General features: G+C 36.7%; 3 protein-coding genes across 8 annotated transcripts; 2 read left to right on the forward strand and 1 right to left on the reverse strand.

The window, feature by feature from the left end:
• Nucleotides 1–14: 14 nt before the first annotated feature.
• LOC124409487 (eukaryotic translation initiation factor 5) lies at nucleotides 15–16,131 on the forward strand. Of its 3 annotated transcripts, none has more exons than XM_046887117.1 (6): nucleotides 15–173; nucleotides 341–492; nucleotides 12,395–12,719; nucleotides 13,368–14,767; nucleotides 15,038–15,223; nucleotides 15,437–16,131. In XM_046887117.1, exons 4-6 carry the CDS (start codon nucleotides 13,742–13,744, stop codon nucleotides 15,557–15,559), a joined length of 1,335 nt encoding a protein of 444 aa, XP_046743073.1. In that variant the 5' UTR covers nucleotides 15–173; nucleotides 341–492; nucleotides 12,395–12,719; nucleotides 13,368–13,741; the 3' UTR covers nucleotides 15,560–16,131. The 3 variants fall into 3 exon arrangements, with proteins under 3 accessions (XP_046743073.1, XP_046743075.1, XP_046743074.1); XM_046887119.1 differs by having other exon boundaries at nucleotides 13,374–14,767; XM_046887118.1 differs by lacking the exons at nucleotides 15–173; nucleotides 341–492 and adding an exon at nucleotides 7,120–7,270.
• A 1,259-nt stretch (nucleotides 16,132–17,390) lies between these two features.
• On the forward strand, nucleotides 17,391–20,069 carry LOC124409488 (zinc finger protein 622). Its single transcript, XM_046887120.1, has 2 exons — nucleotides 17,391–17,625; nucleotides 18,396–20,069. Exon 2 carries the CDS (start codon nucleotides 18,429–18,431, stop codon nucleotides 19,566–19,568), a length of 1,140 nt encoding a protein of 379 aa, XP_046743076.1. The 5' UTR covers nucleotides 17,391–17,625; nucleotides 18,396–18,428; the 3' UTR covers nucleotides 19,569–20,069.
• Nucleotides 20,070–20,355: 286 nt separating this feature from the next.
• LOC124409492 (arylalkylamine N-acetyltransferase 1) lies at nucleotides 20,356–24,615 on the reverse strand. 4 transcript variants are annotated; one of them, XM_046887125.1, is made up of 4 exons: nucleotides 24,312–24,615; nucleotides 22,537–22,806; nucleotides 21,599–21,654; nucleotides 21,029–21,180 (listed from the first exon to the last, which is right to left on the reverse strand). In XM_046887125.1, the coding sequence occupies exons 1-4, from the start codon at nucleotides 24,594–24,596 to the stop codon at nucleotides 21,159–21,161; spliced, it is 633 nt and encodes a 210-aa protein (XP_046743081.1). In that variant the 5' UTR covers nucleotides 24,597–24,615; the 3' UTR covers nucleotides 21,029–21,158. The 4 variants fall into 4 exon arrangements, with proteins under 4 accessions (XP_046743079.1, XP_046743080.1, XP_046743082.1 ...); XM_046887123.1 differs by lacking the exon at nucleotides 21,599–21,654 and having other exon boundaries at nucleotides 20,356–21,158; nucleotides 24,312–24,611; XM_046887124.1 differs by lacking the exon at nucleotides 21,599–21,654 and having other exon boundaries at nucleotides 20,356–21,175; nucleotides 24,312–24,611.
• Between the last annotated feature and the right edge of the window lie 798 nt (nucleotides 24,616–25,413).

Raw genomic sequence — 25,413 nt, forward strand, 5'->3', positions numbered from 1 at the left:
ATCATCTATCCATTTTACACCGTTGCCTCATACCCATTCTTATCCGTTCTCAGAGTTTGCGCCACGACGGAAGTCAGTTTCCCGACTGTTTAATGTTTTATTCATTATTGTAACAGACAAATCGTAACCGTCGTCCGGGTCGGGTCGTTACGCTGTAATTTCTTGGCAAAAAAGTAGGTACTTGGTGTGGTTAACGTACTTTTTTCCTCGCTCTGGCTAAGATTGGCGTATAATCGTTGAGAATTGCATAATCCCAGGTGTTAGTGATTGGTGTTTTGTTCGAGATGAAAGTTTTCCTTCGGCAGCATACATGTACTTTTTGCTTCTTTCTCTTTTACAGGCTATCAAAACTGCACAGCGACTTTGGGTGGCTCTCAAAGGGGTGAACCATCTGTCTTGGATTTTTTGTGAATTTTTCTTTTAATTTTCACGCTAGAAGGCGGCCGTCCAGCAGGGCGTTACCATTTTATATGACTTTTCATCAACGTCAAGGTGAGGTTACGCTATTTTCTTGTCTTTCTTTTAATTACATGTAACTATCCGTAATTAACACCAGTATGTTTTTTTTTTATTTTTTTATTTTATTTTTTTTATTTTGCAAAACTAAATTTAGCAACAGCCATTTTGGATGCGAACTCTGCTCTTGAATCGCTATCATCTTTCGAGAAATCTGATCTTTACTTTTTATCAACTCTACCATGCACCGACAAACCTGGCTACGATATAATACACACTTCTCGCCCTCCCTTTCTCCTTCCCTCTCTTTGTACTTATGTACACTTTTCAACGCTCTACATCGCGTTCCATATTCAAAATGGCCTACTGTTCTCCTCGTTCGAAATATGAACAGTTGTCCAATATACCATACGTGCTGCGTAATGTCGATCAGAAAGACCTCTTAAATCACAAATATACGATAACAACTGCTGCTCGCTAACGAACGTGGTCGCGTGATGCGCAAAATGTAGAAAACACGGAATGTTGGGTCCGCACGGTGCGCGGTGAACGTGCCGTTCTCTGATTTAAAAAATCGTTATTCATTCGATCCCAGATGTTATTCCGATGTTCTCAAAATACGAGAAATGAACTACGAGCCTTTTACCGATATTCCTATTGATATTTGATCAGAGAACTTCCCATCCTGAATTATAATTAGCTATTTATTTTCATCTCCGCCACGTCTCGACGGTCCGATTTTGCGTTTTCAATGCACGAAAACAGCCTCGTTACGTCACTGCGTCATTCCGTACCTACATCTGTGTAACTAAGCTTATCACTTTCTTAAGTATGCGCAGGAAACTATAAAGAATACCTCACTTTTCTACGTGTGTTCTTGCTTTTGTCCAAATTTTGAATTATATTAACCAACTCAATTATTTCCATCTCGTACCGTTTCCACCATACTTGCAAATTTCTTTTCCCATCAATTTTTTTTCCCTTTGAATCGATTAGTAATTCGCTCTTGACACTTAGATTGCTTCGGTACTTTTACTACTTTTTAAACTATATGTAAGAACAGTAGTTTTTCTGTATTCTGCTATCGTCGACCTGCGTGTATGAGATAATGCATGGCATGCTCAACTTTTCCACGGCATGCAATAAAATTAAAAGAAATTCATGTACATACATATACCTCTTATAGCGTGTGTACATTTTTTCTATCGATGATAATAATAACGAGCGAGTTGAGAAACAAGCGATTCCCCAAACGCGTTTGGCAAACTTTTATATCCCACTACACAGTGGAAATTAAAGTGCGCCGGTGTGATTGTGATGTGACGTCATCGAACGGATCCGAGCGTCACGATATATCACGTATATGCATTTGTGGATCCGTACAAATATTATGTGCACACATTATCCGATTTTTGACTGCAGAGAAAATTCATCTACGCGAAAATTCCAAAGTGAACATGTTTCTTATCACTTTAAGATATTATGTCGATTGGTTTACTGAACATGAATATGCAATACATGTATGTTTTATACTGAGAATACACGTATATAGTATGGGCATTAGCATGAATGAAACGATAAAGCAGCGAGCGTATCAACTAATAGCGCTGCATGTGCGTCATAAGAACTGGTAGGTAAATCATTTCGTTTGGTGCATCGAGTAGGCGTTAAAAACTGATTTTTTTGCCTACGATGCTAGAAGAAAAATTGTTTTCGTAGAGTTTTTATATTACGTCAATTATCGTCCTCCGATAAAGAGATTATGTTAATTTATGGCACGCGACGGGTCAACCATACATGTGTTAAAAAAACTGACACAGATTCAAAATGCCGTTTTTTTCGCGATGACGCATTTGGCGAGTTATTTTCAGGAACATTTGAATGTAACGAAGTACTAACTTTAAAGAAACAATATTCGAGAAGATGTCGCACGCGAAAAATAGTATTATTTCACAATTCAACCCAATCTAAATGGAGCTGAGAGGATTATTTTTAAGCGCTTGACAATTAATATTGTCGGTAAATTATGATGAACGATACGACTGTGTGAAGATTCCACTCATCACCTTACGTACTTTAATTGCACAACGCCACATATTTTATCTAAAATAATCGTGGTTCTGCGTGATTAAATTTGGTAGTTGTACAATCAGATTCAAACAATAGCGTATCTTGGAGTAAGTTTTTTATTTCGCTGTTCTAAGCTGGAAAGTGTAAAGGCGGTTAGTGATTTATGAAAAATTGATTGTTAACCTGATTCTTCCGTGGAATTGAGTCTTGGAGAAGTGCCGTAACTCGTGATTCAGGTTTGGCATAAATAACTCATTATTCTATTTGAAACTTCCCGCCAGTTAAATCTTTATCTTGCAGTAAACAAAGCACGCCTGCAGCCTAGGTTCTAATTTATTAATGTATAAATCGATATCGTTAATGATTATACACATTAATAACATACTGATCAGTAAATTCTGAAAATTGTAATAAAAAACTGCGTTGTTAGATGCTTTATCAGTTTGTGTACTTATAACATCTTATTTCATTAATTAATAATTGAAAATTTCCATTGATAGAATGGTGTAAGTATGAATCTGCCAAATAAATTTTGCATAGAGATGGAGATGATTACGCAAAATTTCAACTCACATAAAATATTAAACTCACACGAGATAATTATTATTTTTTGTCTGCATAATTATGAAGTACAACCGGTTAAACTTTTCGTGGCTAGGTATATAGGGTGATCGGTTTCAATTGCCCCAGGCGAATATTTCGAAATCGTATTAAGATATAAGACAAAGTCTTTTACAAAACTTGTAGACAATTCATTTTTGATCTTGCTCTTAACTGCTGATATTTAAAGTACTTCATGCATATCTAAGAGTTACAATTACTATTCGGTAAAGTCTCAGTATAAACTTGAAGTGAAAAGGTGAGTTTACCCATAAAAATCTTCCCTATTGTTCAAACGTTTCCGTAAAATTTCCTTCGACACAAAGTATACGCACTCAGCCAGAAAAACATAAAATTTGCAAAATTTGTATTAAATGCTGGTGCAGGAAGTTATTCTACAAGAATATTTGAAAATAGTGTAAGTGATCAGGAGTCATTACAATCAGCCACACTTTCAAAAATCAAGATTTCAAACAATTCGTCTTTCGTTATTTTATTTTCGCATGTTTGAAATTTCAGTGTATATATCGGCCATTCCAAATATTGACCCTTCTAAGTTTTGACCCCAACTCTAAAACTGAATGTTTCCCTCAAATGTACCTAAAAGTACTCAATTTCCCCCTAAGACCCCCCAATTTTTGGCAATCAATTACTTTTTTTCCACAAACTAAAATGGACTGAAAAAAGTAATATGATGTTTGAGAACAATGTTTATAATGTAAAAAAAAAAAAAAAAAAAATTTACATTGAATCTCAAAACTCGCTTATATTTCAGAAAACTATCATTTTTACGGTTCAATTGAGTGTCGTTATCTACGTGTGCTCATCCGAAATTATTTTGTTCCTACATTTAGTTCGTCATATGAACATTTTTCTCGAGCGGCACATTTATTTTTTCATTCCTTTTTAGTCCGGGTAAAAATAATAATAATAATAATAATAATAATAATAATAATAATAATATTAAAGACCATCGAACATTCAATATATTTTACAATCAAAATTCCAACGCTCTCCGGCACGTGTTAATATTATCCGTAGATTTTTATACTTGCACGAGTTTATTTTTTTTTATTTTTTTTTTTATCACATCGTGCCTATATTTTTGTGGTGCAATTAAAAAAACTCCAAAACGACCAAATTAACGGACACACCTGTGTGTATCTAATTTTTCTTTCTTTAGGCAGTACAATGAAAAAATATTGGAACCCTAATATCCCCTTATTTTCTCAAAGCTTTCCCCCCGAGTCCGTCATTTTGAGCACTGTGAAGCCTGCAGCGAATAAGGTGTGATGAGAACCACTGTGAGAGCGTGCAGTCTGTCATTACATAAGATACGAACCGCCTCCCTGCGTACGTGTAGTAACCTCTGATACAACGCAACGTGGTGTAATGTTACACATGGCGCGCTCTACACCTTACCGAATTGCAATCAATATACACATACATATATACGCATACCTAATAAATCTAAGTGTGCGTTGAGCACAATGCGAACTTGATTATTGTTAGTCCACGTTGCCGCTGAATAAACACTTATCGTACACGTTTCATATCGCCTATACATACCACAAAAAAGTTGCTTATACTCTACCGTGTGCCGTATGGCCGTTGTCGTGCAATTTGCCAATGCTGCGCAGCATTATTCTATTTGAAGTCAGTAATACAATATGAATACTTTTATTGGGGACTGAAAAGCTGCGAATTACATTTAAATTGTTATTCGGGTAAATTGGTTCCTTCTGTTTATAAGAATGATTGTTTATCGTAACGATGAAGATCATAAATGATTATCGAATTTATTTTCTCGCCCATGAAGTATAATCGGTATATAGGATGTTTATATTCATGGTTTAGTAGCGATATGTGTAGTGATGGCGGGACGGAATTTATACACGGTCGTATAACCACGGAGGTGAGGCATGCGAACACAAGCGTATTATATCCTATGACGTGTGTACAAACTTCATCGATTTATCTTTTATATCATTTGCATATACCGTCGTTTTCCGGTATGTCATTATTACCCCGTGTAATCAATTGCGTATTTTATTCATATTTTCATTATCATCATTTAGTAATGAAATTAATAGCAATAAAAACAAATAACGATTAATACGAAGTGGATTGCCAAATCTGATACTCGTCTACGCAAAGCATCTCGTTTGTTTTTTCATTTATTCTATCCTTTCGCTTTACTTCATTCGGCATTATGAGATAATACGGAGTCAGCAAAACCCGTTATTTCGCAATTTTAGCAATTTCTAAAAGGCGGTGAATTGTAAAGGTGAAACTGATTTATATTTTCAAAACTTAGCCATTTCAAAGACGAGGTTGAAGTAGTAACGTTAACGTCACCGAAACATCAAGAAATTTATTATTTTGCAATTTTAGAATGACTTTCAAGTATTTGGTTTTTGAAAAATATTATGGGTCCTTGGTTCAGTATGGTTTACTAAATTTCAGAAAATTCTAAATTCTAATGGTGCGTAGTAACGATTTTTTTTTTTTTTTTAACACCGGTACGGTAACGTTACTAACTTCAATCGCATTTTCAAAGTCACTACAAAATTGCAAAACAGCGACTTTTCCCCCAATGTCCCGTTACGCTCACGATACTAACTTTAGCCTCATATTACTGTTGTCCCGATGAAAAAATTATCAAGTTCAATCATGAAATATGCGGGCGCGGCAGTGACCTTCTGTCCATATGGACTCCTGACCTCTAGGCTGAATATCCGTTCGAGGGATAAGGTTGAGGTTCGCAAAGTTAGCGTGACGATGCATGTTCATGAGAAATCGTTATTTCGCTATTTCAGGATTGTCTGAAATTCAGTAATCTGCAGTAATGCGCCGAATAATTATACTCGCATATTTTGGCTTCTTTATTGTAAGTGCTGGATTCGGACGTCACACGAAGCCAAACGATAGATGCGAGATTGTTGTACTAATAACACAAGCATTGCACTTCGGTGTGGGACAGAAATAGGGAATTAAAAATTTTCATTTTCATTCAACACTCATTATAATACTACTAGTAATTACTACAATGCTTTGGAAAAGTGGGAAGCTTTTGGAGACGTTGCAGGCTGCATCGTTGTTACAATTTATACAGAGCTTCGCTGAAATTGGTAAAAGTACAGGTAAAAGTGTGTAGAAAATTTCCATAGAACAGTTGTAATAATGCAAAGTATCGTAGTATTCACATTTTATAACAATGGCTAGCAACTATTACCTTAAACGAATATTCATTTCGCAAGCAACCAACGTGTATCATTTAAAATATGTTACAAGTTCGGAAGGTTCGTTTGAACGGACGAGATACAGGCTTATGTGCCAGTTAGTTTTTATACCAAAAATTTCTCACTGCGGGAACTTGAAGTACTGTTTCAATCGAATTCAAATTGTTTCAAATTTTTTCTTAATAGACAGACAGAATAGAGTTGACATTTCAAATTTTCGTCCAAATGAACGAAATGACATTTTTCTAAGCATTTTCCATGTTATGTTTCAAACGCATCGATAAAAAGCTGCATTTTACCCAGTCTTGCAGGAAAAAAATTGATATAAAGCTGTACATCATTCGATCCGGCTGACCTATTCCTACACACCTACCTATATGGTACGGAACCTTAGCTTAATTCTGACACATTCAAGGCCGTCGATGGCATCTTTTTCCCAGATTTAAACAAGTGGCGGCAGAGTACACCACCGACGGCCTTGAATGTGTCAGAATCAATCTGAGAGTCTGTACACAGTACATATATTAATTAAAGTATATGGCGTGTCGAAAAATTTCCGCATTGCACTCGCGAAAATTTGGTCTTGCCAATCCGTGTAGAGGAAGTACGTGTCGCACCCTGAATGCGGCCGTAACTGACGTCGTCGTCGTCGTCGTTGAGGACGATCAATAGGCACCATCTCGACGTCTGCCTTACAGTTTTACGACGCTTGCGCAAAACGCGGGTGTATAATCGGCTGGCGAATATCGTCCGGGACACGAACGGCGAACTCTCTTCAGTAGAGAGCTAAATCTCCGACGTATTGTTATCGGGGGTATATTACACCTGCCGCATAGTAGTAGAGCAGCGAAACACCAGAACCACCATACGCAAATCTCGACTTATGCGTCATCACCGAGAAGGTAATTTTACGTGTACGCGACGTTTCTTGTAAATCGCACTACTCCAGTCCAGCCCTTCGTTCGAAGCCCGGGTGATTCGCTGTAGGAAGTTTCCGGGCTCAAAATACGCGCGTTGGACCTGCAAAAAATCAAATTTTAATCCCTTCATCTCCCGCTAGGTTTCAGTCGCGTAATTCAGGCATTCAGCGCTGAATAATTCCTGCATGATGTCGTAATTTGGAATTTTGTCTGTGTATTCCTTCCGCGCGGTGGACTGAACAACATGCGAGGCTTTTTGTCAATGTCAAAAAAGCGACAAAAAAAATGGGCTCAAGTTTGGGTGATTTTTAACGCTGAGCACGAGAAAGGACTCTGCATGTGCGGGCGAACCTATATTCTAACAGTGCGGTAACAGAGCCATGCGTGATGATTGCGAAACCCGGCCAGAAGGGTTGCGGTAAGTGGCAAATCGTGCAATTTCTTTTTACAAGAAAGGAATATTCTGGATCAACGCTTAATCTGTGTCACAAACATCTCTGAAACGTCCTGAGTTACAGGCCGAAGTTCATGCGAAGGGAATCTTGCTCTTGGCACTTATTTTCCATGGTTTTCCTTCATTTCTTTTGCGTAGAATGGAATATTAAGATTATAAGTATTATGGTCAGGTCGTATAATGATTTACTGTACTAAATCAATATGCAAAGTTCATTGCTGTTGCATATTGTAGAAAGCGTTAATTTTATTTCTGATTGTAAATTATTGCTGATATAATATATTAGACGGTCGTGCAGTAATTATTTATTATTGCAACTCACATTTACGGCAAAGAAAATATCGGAATGTTTATACGACAAAACATCGATTAGTAGAGGTTTTTAAATGTCTATATAGTGATATTTTGCTGCCATATGCAATGGGCGTGACCCCGAATTCGTATTCACGAATAAGATTCTCTATATTCTTTCGTCTTTCCATGTGATTTCGACTGACATATACTTATTGTAATATCCATAATCACTTCGTGGAAATTTGAATACGACTTCTCTACTTTTAAGAAACAAGCGTCTTTTTCAATTGTCGCTTGTATACAAATAAACACGTCTACTAAGCACTTGCGAGAACTCGCGGAGAGGAGCAATCCACATTCTGTAGAAGGTGGATGCCGCGTTAGCAATCTGAAAAGTGGAATGTCCTTCGTGTGGTCTTTTTGTCATTATATCACCGTCATTTATACATGTGCGCTAGAAATGTATCACTTGTTAAATTATTTCAAAATATTTTAATGTGATCGGTATGTTTGAAAAATCGCATGACTGCTAACTAGTAAGGCGTGAGTCTCGGCCATAACACGCATACCAATCTTTGATCAACGTTGTAAGGCCTGAGAAAAGTAAATACCTACGTAATAAGTACAATAATCTTGCGGCTGTAATGTATTGACTTTGAGTCCGAGGTATCGTACTGCAGTCTCGTGGGACTTGATGGTTCATTAGAAATCAATAGAAATATTTCATCGGTTGTTTCATTCAAATACATCAAGTGAATCAAGAAATCACCCCGTTCGTTGGGTGACCGTCTTTGGGGTTCGTTTTCACCCCTTTAAACAGTTTTTCCACCGATAACAATAAAGTTGAATGTTTACGGCTGCTGCATTGGTACACCTGCTACCACGTGACTTAACCACGGAACTCTACGCCGATTGCGAGTCACGTGATACCAGGTGCCCCAACGCAACAACTGCAATTATGCAACTTTACCCGCACGGTACTGGCTTCTCCAAACCGTTGACGATCGCCGGATACCGACAATTGTAGGAATACATTTCCTGACGTCATTGTTGCGTGAAACGCAAGTGTCCCTTGATATACATATGTGTTCGAGCATTGCATGTAAAATTACGCTGTCGATGGCTTTTTCGTATCCATGATGCGTAGGCCTAGTAAATAGTCAATAAAGGTGAAACTCGACGAGCTGTTCACTTACAGATTATGTGATAAGCTATTGCGAAATTTCAGTAATTTCACTCGATTTCATAAAATTTCAATCGATTTTTCAATTTTTAAGATATTCAATGATTGCCAGCAACTTACACCGTGATTTTAAACGATTTAAGCGATTTTCGGTCGAAAACCAAGTAATTTGTGCTTCAACGATTTCAATTGTTTTTTACACTATCACTTGGGAATCGCCTCATATTAAATGGTTTGCAATTCCAAAAAGTGAATAACCTCTCGGTGAAACCCCCTGGGTCCACATGCTTCACAATGAAAAATAACTATTCTTTTCAATTTCAGTGAGTTTTGTGTACTGGCTCAAATATATTCTTTGTAAATTATCAAATTAATCCATTTTATATCACGTGTTCGGGGTGATTGGTAAAATTTCACAAAATTATATCTCGGTTGGTAAAGACTGACTATAGCAAACCCCGTTGTCGCAACATCAGTATTCGCGTTGAAAACGTATATTAATCTGGGGTCAGCTTGACCCTATCGGGTCAAAGTCTCGTCTCAATTTCGTTGTTTTAAATTCTTCACAAGATCCATGACTGAATAGATGTATGGATGTATGGACGTACAGATGTACACAATTCGTATGTTTCGCGTATTGCCGGTTGAACGAAATTTAAAGGTCCTTTACACATTAAATGCTGCAATGGGCCGTTTTGAACAAAACAAAAAATTGTTAAAACAAAAAGATGTTAATTGTGCAAAGCGGGAAATTTTCGAGAACCAAGTGCAGGCAAGCGTACCTTTATGTTTAATGTTTATAAAGGTTGAGTCGTGGGAGGCGTCTGACAATGAATTAAAATTTACGATAGGAGAAAACCACATTACAAAATCCCCTACGATGTTATTTAGCCAATGACAATAAACATGGACAAAACAACATCGCTATACATAGAAGTGATAAAACCAAGCGATTTCGAATATCAAATGCTAAGATATTGGACTATACGAGAAAAGGTTTTATAAGTAAAACTTGCAAATTTTTGCAATAATTAACTTGGTGGCTCTCATTACGGTGGTTCTGGTTCCCGTTTTTGACGGTCTTGACAGTTTTTCATTGGTTGTTCTTTTCTTTTGAGAGACGATTTGTCTCCGACTGTCTTTTGGACTGTTTCCCTTTCCATTTGTTTAGTCAACAACAACATCACGGCTGTCAAAGCTGCAGTGCAGGGGCCAGAAGATTTTCGCTATCATGACCCTGGGATTGAGCCCTTGCGAAAATCGTCCAAATGATCCATAAAACCAGACCCGCGCGTGCGACATACTAACCAAAACTAATTACAAAACACAAAAAAAAATCGAAACGCGGCACAAAGGAAATAACACGTATACTCAACCTTTACAAATGCAATTTCAAGCACATCTAGCCCTCTACAACAGCTTCTGGAAATCTCATTACGATGGTGCTTACAAGTGATGCCGTTCAGATAAATAGGTCACGCGTGTAACAAGACACTTGAAAAAAGGGAGGAAAATAGAATCTCACACTCATCCCGCCCTTCACTTCGATCATGAGGAAATTACAGACATTGCAAATTACGTATTGAAGGTATTGAACAGCGGCGTTTCCGTAGAAAATCGAATGTCTAGACGACGGTATGAATCAAACATCTTAGCCCATTTTCTTCGCACGTTTCTTCTAATTAACGTTACATTTGCACAGAAATTATTTATATTTACTTATTCGTTTCTTTGACTTTTATCCATTTTCTAAATACTTGCGTAAAATTCTGGAATTTTGCTATTCGCGTGTATTGTGACGTTCATTTTCTTTCTTTATACGCATAAGTCCGTTCTGATCAAACTTAGAATGTGTTTTATCTGATTGTGATTGTGATTATTTCTTCTTAATGATATTTCTCCGCATTATAACCCCAGGAGTTGGGTGCCAATTGAATGAGTCAATATAAAATTCGTTATTCAAAAATCTTGCCAATCTAGAGAAATGGTATCTCTGAAGGATTTCGACCTTATCTATAATGATTGTCAGGGCGGGGACCGGCTGAAACCGTCGCGCTAAATTGGTATTCGGGAAGAGGAAAGCACATAACGTTTTTCAGTACAGCCAGTGCCTGAAATCGGGAAAATAAGAAAAGGTCAGATACCAGTGATTGGCGAGTGATGATAGCATGTCGAATGCCCACGGATATCCATCGATCGATGATGTTAAATTGTGAAAAGACATTCCTTAATTACAGTTACTCATTTCGTTGTTGAATGGCTCCTAGACTACTGCGAAATAAATGAAAATGTGTTCTATAGACGACGTTCTAAGACAGTTTCGTCGTGTGCATATTTACTAAGCACTCCGTGTACCAATTTAGTCAACGTGCAGATCCATTTGAGGCTTAAAATGAGAATGTCACAGAAACCTGTCTTCAATGCTGTTTAATGCATCTTTTTGAGGTGACAGAATCAGTTTGTCTCATCAAAACAGTCCAAGAAGACGTACTTATGGCGTATATTTTCCTTGTCTCAAAGATCAGTTTTCTACACGTTCGTCTTCTGGGTATAGTTTCAAAAAGGTATCAATCAAATTTCATGGTTTCTTCGTATTTTCATACGTTTGGATCTTATGCTCTTGGCTGTGATTTATCGTTGAACTTTCCCTATAACTGATTTCAATTTTTCAAAATATCATAAATATTGCGGAAATAGTTGAGTGCTTTAGGATGCTGAAGAATGTGTTCAGCATGTATAATCGTGTCTCCAAATATGACTACTCATTTGTCATATTTATATTCATTCCTTCCCAGTATAATGAATTCTTTTTCTCAAGAGTGGCGTTAATTATCACGAAAAAGTGTTTTAAATTTAGTTGACCTAAAACGAAGTGAAAGCGCATATGATTTCAGAAGTTACTTGAATTAAAGTTATTTCTTTAGATTCATCTGAGGGTGTTAATCAATTATAGGTATGCGAATTTTGCTTGTACCCATGAATTTTTGAGAAGAATGCTCTGTTGATGGGATTGATAGGCTAAATAGTAGGTCCAAATCGTAAAAATCAAATACTTATTGGAAACACGTTATTCATAATCGTGAGACTGTTATGATAATTTGATATATAATTCAATTTATTTTGCCATAAAGACTTATTGAAAGAGGTATTTTTTTTTTTTTTTTTTCGGTAACAGAAACATCCAGGATATCCAGAGGGAAAGGATCGGTGTATTGCAGCAAAGGCGGCGGAGGGTGGACATTGTCCAACGGTCCCAAGATTGGCAGAACCATCTCTTCCACGCAGATCAATCTTTCGCTATCGACACCCGGTCGAACAATAATATCGGTGTGGCGGTCAGGCTTTATTGAAGGCAAGAGCGGCAGACAGGCAGCGTGTATGATCATTGAAGACCACCCCCCTCTGCCCACCAGACCGAGGCAAAATCCGCACCAAGATACCACCCAACGTTTTCTAAACCATCTGGTCCTGCCCAAACACAGGACCTCAAAATTTTCCAGGTGATTTTTGTCATACTTTACTGTGTTTAGTGCACAGAAATTAAGTTTATTGAGAACATAAATCTCCCAATCTTTTATCTTTTGATTGAATGATAGTTCCCTTTTTAAAACTAGATACTCCTTTGTTACTCGAAAATCACAATACTTATTTTTCCACTGTTAAAATTTATTTATTTAATTAATCGCTTTTGAAGTATGCCACCTTTTCAAATATTGACTGTTTAATTTAAAGTCATGTTTTTTTGGAGTAGCCTTCTAACTACCAAACGATATTGAAACGATCAGAAATGAAAAAAAAGCCTACTCAAAACGGAATCTTCATCTCTTGCTTGGAAAATCATAATTGAATTATAATCAGTATAGCCTCTCCATTAAATTCCTCGGTAGAATAATGTCATTGTTTTTTGAGGCTGAAAGTAGCGGATATTAGATATCAGACATTAGACACCTAATTCAGACTGAGAAATCGCGGCAAATTTTTTCTGGATGAGGACATGTCTCATATGCTGCTTATCGTCTGTTAGCTTCAGTGGTCATCCTTGTTGCTGCAATGTAATTGCTACTTCATTGGAAGATCGTATAACTTCGTCTGATCTTCTCTAACACTATAATTTCGTTGAAAATTGAATAATTTGTAATCATTTTCAGTAATAGGCATCGGAAGCTTCAACCATTCAGGGAAACGTGACTGTCGTCACAAGGTATCGCGGCATACCGAACCGCAACAACGAAAAAAACCAGCCCTGACTTGACACGTTGTTTGCTACCGGTAGGTAGCCACTGCCAGGCAAGGTCGTCACTGCTCAGCAATCAAACTGTTGCTCAAAACCGTCAAGATAAAATATAGAAGTTTGAGGACGTTACCAACCTGAACTCCAGAGACAAGGTATACGGCAAGAGCACAACGTAAAACAGTCACACAAGCTGCTTCTACGTTTCGCAAAAACGTCTCGTCAAAAGTTGTTACAGTTTGAACGAACTCATAAATTTGCGAGAAGTAGAAGGCGAAAATACCAGACACCATGGGGAGTCTAAACGTCAATCGGGCTGTTAGCGATGCCTTTTATCGCTACAAAATGCCTCGGATCCAAGCCAAGGTAGAGGGCAAAGGCAATGGGATAAAAACCGTAATCGTGAACATGATAGAAGTCGCCAAAGCAATCGGGAGACCCCCAACATACCCAACGAAGTACTTTGGATGCGAACTTGGAGCTCAGACTCAATTTGATTTTAAAAATGAAAGATTCATCGTTAACGGATCTCATGATGCAACCAAACTTCAAGATCTTCTCGATGGATTCATCAGAAAGTACGTTTTGTGTCCGGCTTGTGACAATCCGGAAACTGAACTGCTTATCAGCGCTAAAAAGGGAACCATTTCTCAGGGATGCAAAGCCTGTGGTCATCACAACCTCCTTGAATTCAACCACAAACTGAATACATTTATATTGAAGAATCCACCAAGCCTGAACCCAGCAGCCACAGGAAGTTCTCTTACTGAAGGAAAGCGCGGCAAACGTTCTAAAAAAGCTAACGGTGATACTAACGGTGATCGTTCAGGTTCCCCTGAAAATGAAAACAGTACTACGGATATAATAGTTGAAGCTCCGACTAAAATTGCTGTTGAAGATGAGTACGATCAGTGGGCAGTTGATGTCTCTGAAGAGGCAGTGCGAGCTCGGCAACAAGATTTAACAGACGGAGCAAAAGGCATGACTATCAGTGATGATCTCGAAAAAACCGAGAAAGAACGAATGGACATTTTTTACGAGTTGGTCAAACGTCGACGTGATGCTGGCCAACTTGATAACCACAAAGAACTTGTTAGTGAGGCCGAGCGTCTTGAGATCAAATCGAAAGCCCCTTTGGTTCTTGCTGAGCTATTGTTTGATCATGCTATTGCTATCCAAGTGAAAAAGCATCGCGTACTACTACTTCGTTTTACTCACGACGATGCTAAAGCACAGAAGTATTTGTTAGGAGGCATAGAACAGGTCATCGCTCTCCACAAAGATTCGTTGATGCCAAAAGTTCCCGGAATTCTGAAGGTAAGAAGCGTCTATTTTTGAGGCCTTTTTTTTTACTCATTTTTTTCATTAATTAGTCTCAATAATTTATCCACAAGACGAAAAAAAGCTTAGCTTTTTTCAATAGGCACAACCTGACGAATGCAATTTGGAGTAGTTCGGTTTAGCTCTTTAGGTGTTTCAATAAAGGAGACATGGGACACCCTGTATATGTATTAATTTGTGACAAAATACGTAATAAACTTTTTAATTTCTTGGCTATTGCATAATGCTGCATTATTTGTTGTTCAGCTTTTCTACGACTCTGATATATTGGAAGAAAAAGCTTTACTCGAGTGGGCAAGCAAAGTTAGCAAGAAGTATGTTTCCAAAGACTTGGCCCAAGAAATTCATGACAAAGCAGCTCCATTCCTAACGTGGTTGAAAGAAGCTGAAGAAGAAGACTCGGATTCCCAGGAAGAAGATGATGATCTTGAGGTAGGCACCTAGGAACTAGTTTTATGCTGATTTCTTCAACTAGTAAAATCAGTGATAGCCAAGTCATGAATACTTTACATTTTAAACACTAATGAAATGGTGTTCAATAAGGTTGAATGAAAATATCGTTGAACAGAAACTCTAAACAAATAGAATCTTTTGTATTAAGATTAAATTTTTTGAATAAAGACTGTATGTTCATTTATGTTTCAGATCGAATACGATGATAGAGCCAAGCAACCACTGAAACAACAGCAGCAGCAGCAACAGCAGCCCACCAAGAAACCTGTTATTGATGACTCAGAAGAAGACGATGTTGACATTGATGCAATTTAAAGAGTACGGAAATTTGTTGATTGAACAAAAAAAAGTATGCCTAGAACAGGGAAGTTGTCTTAGCACAATGTCAGTTTATATTAGAATTTCTTACTTTACTGTACTAGTATTCACACCACAGTTTACATCGCGCATACTTTGCTTAAATAATTACCTTCAATGAGAATCAATTCGTAACAATTTCTCAAGTTATTCCAAATAAAAATTTTCTTTGGCCTAAATATATTAGCAGTAAACTCTGCTTGAGGATATTTCAATTTGTTGCAATTTTTAATTGCATTTTATGGAATATATTATACTAAAAAAAAATGTTGACCACCAAATAGTTCAAATTTTGAAGTAATTCTAATTTATTATCAATGGTTCTATGATATTTCGTTCTCAATTTAATATTGCTATTATTCATTTCGATCGTATTTTACCGTTGTCAAATAATAATTAATATCCACTCCCGTAATGTATCAATAGTTACATCCGTTAAGACGAAGTTGGCCTGCTGAGAACGTTCGTTATTGTACATCAATTTCCTATTCTGATGATAATTATTCAAATAAACGTTTATCGCAATTGAATCCGTCTACGTTAGCATTGAGTAATCACGTTCTTCTAAAGAGCGTGCAAGCAATCAAATAGCGTATCGAAACCGCGTTAATTTCGTAACGTTTTTTGCATACGAGATTACTCTTTCTTAATTGACTTCCTAATACGCAGTGGATTTTTGTAATTTGTTCCCGACTAATGACCTTTACGAATGTATTCTGCATCACGCAGTGCTTCCGTGATGCTAATTGCGACAGAGTACCGTGTAATCGGGTGACCAAGCACATCAAAAATTAGTCCCAAAAACTTATTTCGTGACTGAGGGTGCTATTAAATCAGGAACACGAAAAACAAAACGGTTTGGAAACGACCACGAGATGGTAGGTACTAGGTAGCCGATCCAAATATCCTTACATTTTTCGCTGCTACGGACATGGTGTAAGGAAATGGTAAGGAAACAAGGTATGCTCTTGCGCATCTGCTGCCGCTCGGTCATTGAGAATGTGCTCGCACATGATGTCATTTAAATTTACCCATAATTGTCGTGACGTCATGGGCGGGCTATCATGTGACTGATACTGCGCGTCTCCGTTTAGAGCACACCTTGTTCGTGTTTCTATACCTATATCATAGCTACAGAGCATTACGTGTAGTACAGCCTCATGGAGCAAGAATTAGCACAGAAGACGTCGGGGGGGGGGGGGTAATACTACTGATCGCAGCGACGCATGTGGTGGCGAGTGAAAAGAATAGTGGTGCTCGTAAAGGGGACACACGGTCCCATTGAAATGTCTATGCATTGAAATCGTGACAGCCGCCGTGTGAACGTACTCTTATGTCGATTCGTGAAAGAAACAGACAATGCCCGCTTGAATTTCCTTCTCTCTCACTTTGGCAGTATAGGGAATACGCATGCCATCATTTTTCAGAAAATGGTCAATGAATTTAATTGTGAGCACTAAACGAAATCTTTTTAGCAATTAGTTCGTACTCTCTTTAAGTCTATGGTCCTTACACCAGAAAACTTGAGTCAAACGAGCTGCCTAAATTTTTTTGAAATTAATAATCTTGGATATTTTCAAGGTGAAAAGGGTTAAAAAAAACTTGAGTCATAAACAATAACCAATTAATAAACTTGTTCCAAGTTTTTAGCAGCATGAGTTGTTTGTGGCTTCATTTCATTCCGTAACTGCCGTAACTGCCATGTGAGCTTATGACGTTTCTAACCTCTACTCGTTTTCAAGCTACGTTCGATTATAAATTTTACACGTGCTCCAAGTAACACCACGGAGCTCTGTGGCAACTTTTTAACCAATCACGATCGTTGTATAAAGAAAGCGCTCCGATTATTGTCTGCTAGCTGACTGAAAAGCCATAATTGAACGAGCTTTCATTCTGCTTTTAGTAAGTCAGCACAAGTCTCGAAGAGGATTGTACATATGCAAGTGTCGCAACGTGATTGATTTGTTGGTAATTGTTCGAGTGTCCATCGTGGTCCGTCGCAAGAGATAATCAATACTATTCTGGTAATAATCTTGGCAATTGAAATTTTTCAATTTTGATTAGCATGATCAGTTTCTAACACGCGATTTAAAAACTAAATTAGTCGCACCTGACGAAATCCTAACCTAATCTAATTTATGCCTAACTATATGAAAACTATAAGTAATTTTAATTTGAAAGCTAATTTCTGACATTATTCCATTGCAATAATTGGGTGCAAAAAGCTGTTCAATCACGGGTATCACGTTATCAGACAATTTGATATTTCATTTGCCTTTTGGTTATTCAACGATCATGTTTTGCATACTAATAGATCCTTCACTAAATTTTATTCGTTGCTTATGCTCGGAATGGTCAATACTGTCCTGTACTGTCCAGTATAGTTCAAGGCATTTGACATCATTTGTTAATAATCTAAAGGCTGATATAAAATTGTCCACTCTTTCATTCCAAGATGTTCACAATAAAGAAATGGATTTTACGACGGGGCAATTTGTATTTCAAAGGGAACCTACATATGGAACATTCCATACAATTTAGACGCGCCAAATCTTTGCTTTGCTGTGTACATTTACTCTGTATTGCTAATAATTGCAGCAAATGTTTCAATATAGTAACACCAGGTTACTATTAAAAAATTTATATGGCTTGTGTTGCATGTAGGTAAAAAAAAGTAGATATTCTGCTAGAAACAAAGAAGTCAATTGTTCATGGAAGTCTGTTCGAAATCTTGTCAGTATATGGCTGTATGTGTAAATAAATATTAGATTAATTCGATCCTCTTTGATTTCAGAAAGCAACTGTGCTGAGGAAACATATAGACATTATGAATACACCATACACATGCATTACCTGTCGTGTGGCATTCAGGGATCTTGATATTCAAAGACAGCATTATAAGTCCGATTGGCACAGGTATAACTTGAAGCGGAAAGTTGCTGACTTGCCGCCAGTAACATCGGATGAGTTTCAGAGAAGGGTGATTGCACAGCGAGGAAAAGAGGAACAATCTTACAACTGCAAAGCCTGCAGAAAAAGTTTTAACACAAAAAATCAGTTTGAGAATCATGCGATATCAAAAAAACACAAAGAAAAAGCCTTATCTTTCCATGATGAGGATGTTCTTGAAGCCACTACATTAGAAGCATCGAAAAATGGCGAAAATTTATCAGCTAAAAATAACTGCCGACCAAATTCTCGCTTCAAAAATCCTCCTGAAACCCTCGAAGACATGGAAATTGATTCAGAAGTCGAATCTATAGATTCGGACGAATGGATAGAAGATACTGAAAATCCGGTTGAAAATAATGACTGTCTTTTCTGTAGTCATCACAGCAGGTCCTTTGTCCGTAATCTTAAACACATGACCGAAGCTCATTCTTTCTTCTTACCTGATCCTGAATACTGCACGAACCCCAGAGGATTGCTGATATATCTTGGTGAGAAAGTTTATGCAGGGTACATGTGCCTTTGGTGCAATAACTCTGGTAAAGCATTCCAAAGTGCGGAGGCAGCCAGAACTCACATGCTGGACAAAGGACACTGCAAGATGCTCCACGAAGGAGAAGCTCTGGCAGAGTACGCAGACTTCTATGACTACTCTTCGAGTTATCCTGATGAAGGGCACGAAAATCCAGATGAAGAGGTCCAAATTCCAGAAATTGATGATACCGATTATCAATTAGTGCTCCCATCTGGAGCCACTATTGGACACAGATCTCTAATGCGGTATTATAAACAGAGTTTGGATCCAAATAGAGCACTAGCTCTGCCAAAAAGAGATAAATTGCGAGCAGTTTTAACACAATATAGAGCTCTGGGGTGGACTGATACACAGAAGGAAGCTGCGATCAAGAAAGCTAGGGATATAAGATACATGCAAAAAGTTCAAGCTAGATACTCGACACAGCTACAATTTAAAGCGAATAAATTGCAGAAACATTTCAGGCAACAAGTCAATTTCTAGGTGGTAATTGTTGCGTTACTGATCACAGTAATTATATATCAATAAACAGTCTCAACAGGAACTATTATCGAAAACGGTAACTTTTTTCTTCACCTCACTTTTGAGATGAAATATTATCGCCCCTTCTTGTTCAAATTACTTTAAGTTTTTTCCGAACGTTTTTGTTTCCCCACGTAAACTATCGACGATCATCTTTGTGCCTTTCATTTAAAATTAACGATATTGAAAGATGTTAAAATCATTGTTATACAGTTCAGTTCAGATGCTGGCATTCACATTTGAGCACTTGTAAATTGAGGTCGAACGTTGCAGTTCTAAATACACTTCATTACACCGAGTGTATGTTTAGAACAACATTCATATTCTATTTACCTGATTTAAATTATTGTGTTGACCTGTAGAACTTTACAAAGTTCCTACGACATCATTGTAATATGAATTCTTTGATGCATATGATAGTTGAGGAAATAAATGAATGCTGTGACATGGATTATAGTAAAATTGAGGATTTATTCTGTTGACACCCTTAAAAAATAACATTCATATGTAATATTATTTGTATTAGTTTTAGTTGTTCTATCTTTCTGGAATACTTCTTAACAACGAAAATATTATTCAATCATATTTATACTTTAGTAACATCATCCCCCAGGGATGTGGACCCGTTTCTCAACAATAAATTTTATGAGGTAAATCTGTGCTTCAACTTCTATAAAAAAATATCAATAGAATACAATATTGGCCGCAGGTTCAATATTTTTGCAATCTAAATCGTGAGCTTCCACTCTTTGGTATTTTACCAACACCCTACATTACTTGTAGCGAAATTTTTTAATTCCGTTTCAACTTATTTATGTATATAAGGGCACCAATGTTCTCAGGTGACAAATTATTTCGTAAACTCTAGACTTTCATCAGTGTGTGAAATCATTGTCACATTCTTAAAAAAATTTTAACACTTATTTAACGTTATTCTTGTTTGTTATACTTCACGACAAGTCATACAACAATTTTCTTTTCTTTTTTCTAAACACGTTTGTAACAGTATAATTGTGTAATACACACAAACATTTGTATATATATATACTTTCAAAACATTCATGGTTTATCATTGATTAAGGAAAGTTCCTTTAGAACACAGACACATGAACAATATCTATACATATATATAATATATGATAATTGGTATTTTCGTATTCAACAATTCCAGCTTGACTTTTCATTTTTTCAAGTATTCAGTTTCACGTATGTATACGATTAAATATAAGAAAGCTTTTATTGTCACGTTCAAAAAGACGAAACGTATACATATATGTATACATGTAGATCATATCTACTTATGTGTATAGTGTAAATATATGTTCATTTTTAAACTATATCATTTCATCTTTTGTGCGTTGGTCTGAATACAACATGTATAATCATGTACGCTTATTCCAAAATTTTTACCATCAACTTTAAAGCTTCGTGTGGTGGTGGCGGTCTAATATTTTCATCTATTTCGCTGTATGGAATCTCCGCCACAGTTTTAAATCCAAAATTTTCACAGATTTTCTGGGAGTATACACCAGTCGCGTCAGCTTTGAATACCTATAAAAACAGTCGTACCAATCTAAAATATTGATATATAAATTATCTTCGACAAGTATCTTTTTCAATTTAACGCATCACATTTGTATGTAGAAATTTTGATATAAATTTAAGTAAACCGAATTAAAACTGGGTGTTATATGTTATATGTTTGATATAATATGTTTCAATGTTTCAATTTATCATATGTTTTAATATGTTTCAACTCTCTAAATGAAAGAAATTTAATAATATAATTGTTCAGGTATGATTACGTATAAACTGCAAGTATGATGAATATCTGGTTGTAGGAGAAATGGCAAAGATCATTGAAAAATCTTTACCACGATAGATTTTATGATAATACATGATATTAGTGATAGTGATAATTATAGTAGCACGGCTACTGTCTGTATGCGGTAAAAGGTCAAACGAAAAACATTAAAATTTAATATTTACACATTGCGGCGTAGACAGAAAACAAAACCATCCATGCAAATGAACGGAACTTCGCATGCTGAAAACATAGAAACAGAAATTAATGGACTATTCGCCGCATAGCTTAGGATTACTCATCTTTAATTTAAACACATATCATCCATTCAAATTTTTAAGAAGCCAAATATGTCAGTTTTCCTTATGTAAAATTGTGGATAAAATCGTACTCAAGTCCCTCCAGCCATGAGATGAGACCACGCATTTCAACAAAAAAATTTGGCACACGTTTGCGCCAAATAGGTATTTCTGAGCCATATTTAATTTTAGAAAACCTCCGGACTGGATATAATTGTTTATGATTTTTAAGGTCCGAAAACAAGTAGTCTGATGCGCATTTAGTTCTACTGAAAAATGCCTGACTTAGCAATATCACCGGGCGCTTCCCTTAAATGGATCAAGCTTTTTTCTATGCAAAGTATACGTGGAAAGAGAAGAGACATATACTTTTAGTTACCTATAAAACTTTTTTGAAAAATTTCAAAACATTTTTCAAAAGGTAGCGTTCATTGATCGCTCTATGAACAATGTTACCAGAGATATTATTGTTAAATTAGGCGGCGCGTTCACTTTTCACAAAAATTGATTACTTTTTACTTGGAAAAAACAAAACATTCTTAACGAAGAAAAATACATGCTTTCTCTCTTCCCGTATACTTTGCGCAAGAAAAGTTGGGAGCGATTTAAAAAATACGAGATTAATTCTTGTCCGATTTGACGTGGAATCGCTCATACCCCCAATTTTCTCCTGTAAAGTTTCTTTGTCTTGAATGCAGCACAAATACGGGTATATATAGGGAGATGAAAAACTGATTCTCGAATTATAAATAATCGTAACGAAAATAATGGTATATAATTAATCAGGTGACTGGCTATAAGGATGTAGCATTCCCAAATTAGGTACCTTAAATCCGGCTTGCTTTGCAGTTTCCATACTATCAGTCATCAAGGTAGATGCCAAGCCTTTACCTCTGAAGTTTTCGTCGACACTTAAAATTCGACATTCAAAAAGCTCTTCGATATCGTAGGTTGAAAATAAATCAACCTTTTCATTTACACCGTATAGTAACGTAAAAATTGCTTTGAATTTTTCATCGGCCGTTTCCAGGAGACGCGATTCCGCCTCCTCTCGTTCGCTTTTCTTTACCGTACCATTCAGAGCAACTCCTGCGATCTAAAAACACTCGGATTAATACCCAAGAGTGAACGATGCCCACAAGTACACGCGATAAGTATACGAAGTGAATACTCGAAAATGATAATTAGGACTTCTTCAAATCTGTGCTGTGTTATAAAAGTTGTATGTTCACAACTTAGCCGGTGAATCAAGTAAGACTAACACTAAATCAATATGGTCACCGTTGATACGCTTACAAATTTATTTCGACGACATAAGTTTATAAGATAGATAAGATAAGGAAGATGTATTGGCAAGAACAGTTTAGTTTTTATTTAACTTTTGACGCCGCAACGAGTTCCTAAACCCTAGATACTCAAATTGCGGAATTTACTCATACTCATGTGTACATATATGCCTGCAAATGGTTTACTCTTTACAATTGAAGTACGAGAATCTTCAATACAATAATAGTAAACCAGAGATTGTGAGTTAGCATATGGAGCTTTCTACGTGAAATTGACAAGTCGAAAGCCCTCGTCACCTCAATTTTCTTCAGGGAATTTTTTGCATGGTAGTAATTTCTCTGGAACACTCTCCTCATTTTTCCAGATCTATTTTCGAATCATTGCCGATTTATTGGATTTTCTTGAGTTAAAAATAACGCCCTTACCGATCATTTTGAAACGGCAATTATTTTCCAACAACATTGAAGGTGCGGACGGATTTTTTTTTTTTTTTTTTTTTGTTCAAATTTCAACATTTTTTTTCTTCAACACTATACATTAACCGAAGCGCCACGCAATAAAATGTTGATATGTATGTATTTAGAACAACAGAATGTATTTAACGATAGAATGTGACATCTATATGACATCAGAAAACGAAAGATTAATCCACTTGAAAAATTTTCAATTGCTATTATTTATGTTTTTCTAATATGTAGGTGTAATCTTCTCGACGGGATATACATTCATTCTCATTTATCTATCGCATCAATGCGATATTGAAGAAAAATAAAATAAAAATCTAATGAAAAAAAGTCTTGGTTACCACTTTCAATTTTGATGGGAAATGTTTGTCCTACATCATAGAATTTTTGTGAATCTTTTCAAGCATAGTCAAGAACATATTTTGAACTTGCAAAAATTGATAACTCGTGGCGCAAACGGTTTGAAAAAGAAATCCGAAAAACCACGAAAGAGTATTTCAGACGGAGTACTAACTACTACCATACACAATAATCGCCGATCAAAAGTGAGATGGAGAGGGCTTTCGATTTGTCGACTTCATGTGGAACGCCCCTTACATACTGCCAAAGCGAGAGTAGTATACCACTGTTAAACTATCTTCGTAGTGATACGCCAACGCATCACAATACAACAACATAATCAACAGATGAAGATATTCATTCGCGAATACATGGGAACTAGACAGATATAGTTAAATCTTACAATTTTATGCGTTTATTTTTGTAAAGCAAAAATGACTAAATTACTAATATTCACTGTGTATGTATTGAACATATTGTAGGAATATAATTCAAGCAAATAATGATTTACCACCCCGTCTTCGGTGACAGCCATCCGCGAGAAGCCCTGCTGGAGGGTAGCCAAACTGTGTCGCTCCAGTGCTGCGTGAGGTTCACCACGTTTGCAAAGTTTCACTGCCTTGTTGAGCGGCTCGTCAGCGAAGAAATTTTTTCTCAGGTGGACGATCACGTCGGAAAATCTATCTTCCTGGATCGACACAACTTTCATGTCGGAGGCCATGTTATGGAATGGGCAGGAATATCCAGACGCACGCGTCTTCGACGAGAAGCGAGGGTAGAGAGAACAAGGGTACATAAAGGCTGGGTCTCTGTCTATATATCGATTGACCCAATTCAACGAATTTTACTCTATGGGATCATTATTTCATTATTCTGATATACAGAGCGTCAGAATCTTATTAACCGAGAGCTGTCAGTTCTACCCGCTAAATTGCCGAGACTTACCTATCATGCATGCAGTATAAAATTTGCGCATACAAGCAGCAATCGGCACGAGTAATTTACGTATGTATCCGGGTGTGTATAAAATATACCTACGCGAATGAAATATTTTTTACAGGTTTTGATTTTTTATTGGTAAAACAGATTTCGTTTCATTTTAAGTGTTTCAAACTGACTGTTCATCAGATCTAAAACAAATTATAAGGAAGTTTCAAACGATTGAGAAATCCGTAAGAAAAATGGATGGACGAAATTTCTTTTTCTTTTTTAAATTGTTTTACTTTAACTTGAAAACTCACGCAACAAAATGACTTTACAAGCCAACCAAGGTAATGAAATGATAATTAAGCAGTAAATAAATTCAGAAGTAATAAAAGAATGGATCCTGAAAAATGAGAAAATACTTTGTAAAAATGTCCGACTCTGAAGATACATGAACCAAGAAAAAACGACACACAATTAGCGACGATGAAGTAGAAAATGGTTAAGCCCTATTGTACACCCTAAAGACAAGTTCGTACTGAGCCCCTTGTACAGGAATAGTTTGCCAGTTACTTAAAAAAACTTGAAAGTGAACTTCAAACAGCGATTCGAAAACTTTAAGTATTTCGTATAATACGGAAAACTTCCGTTTTCTTCTGGATAATATATTAATGTATCCTCCATTTTGG

This window comes from Diprion similis, chromosome 8 (assembly GCF_021155765.1).
Source record: "Diprion similis isolate iyDipSimi1 chromosome 8, iyDipSimi1.1, whole genome shotgun sequence".
Lineage (NCBI taxonomy): Eukaryota > Metazoa > Arthropoda > Insecta > Hymenoptera > Diprionidae > Diprion > Diprion similis.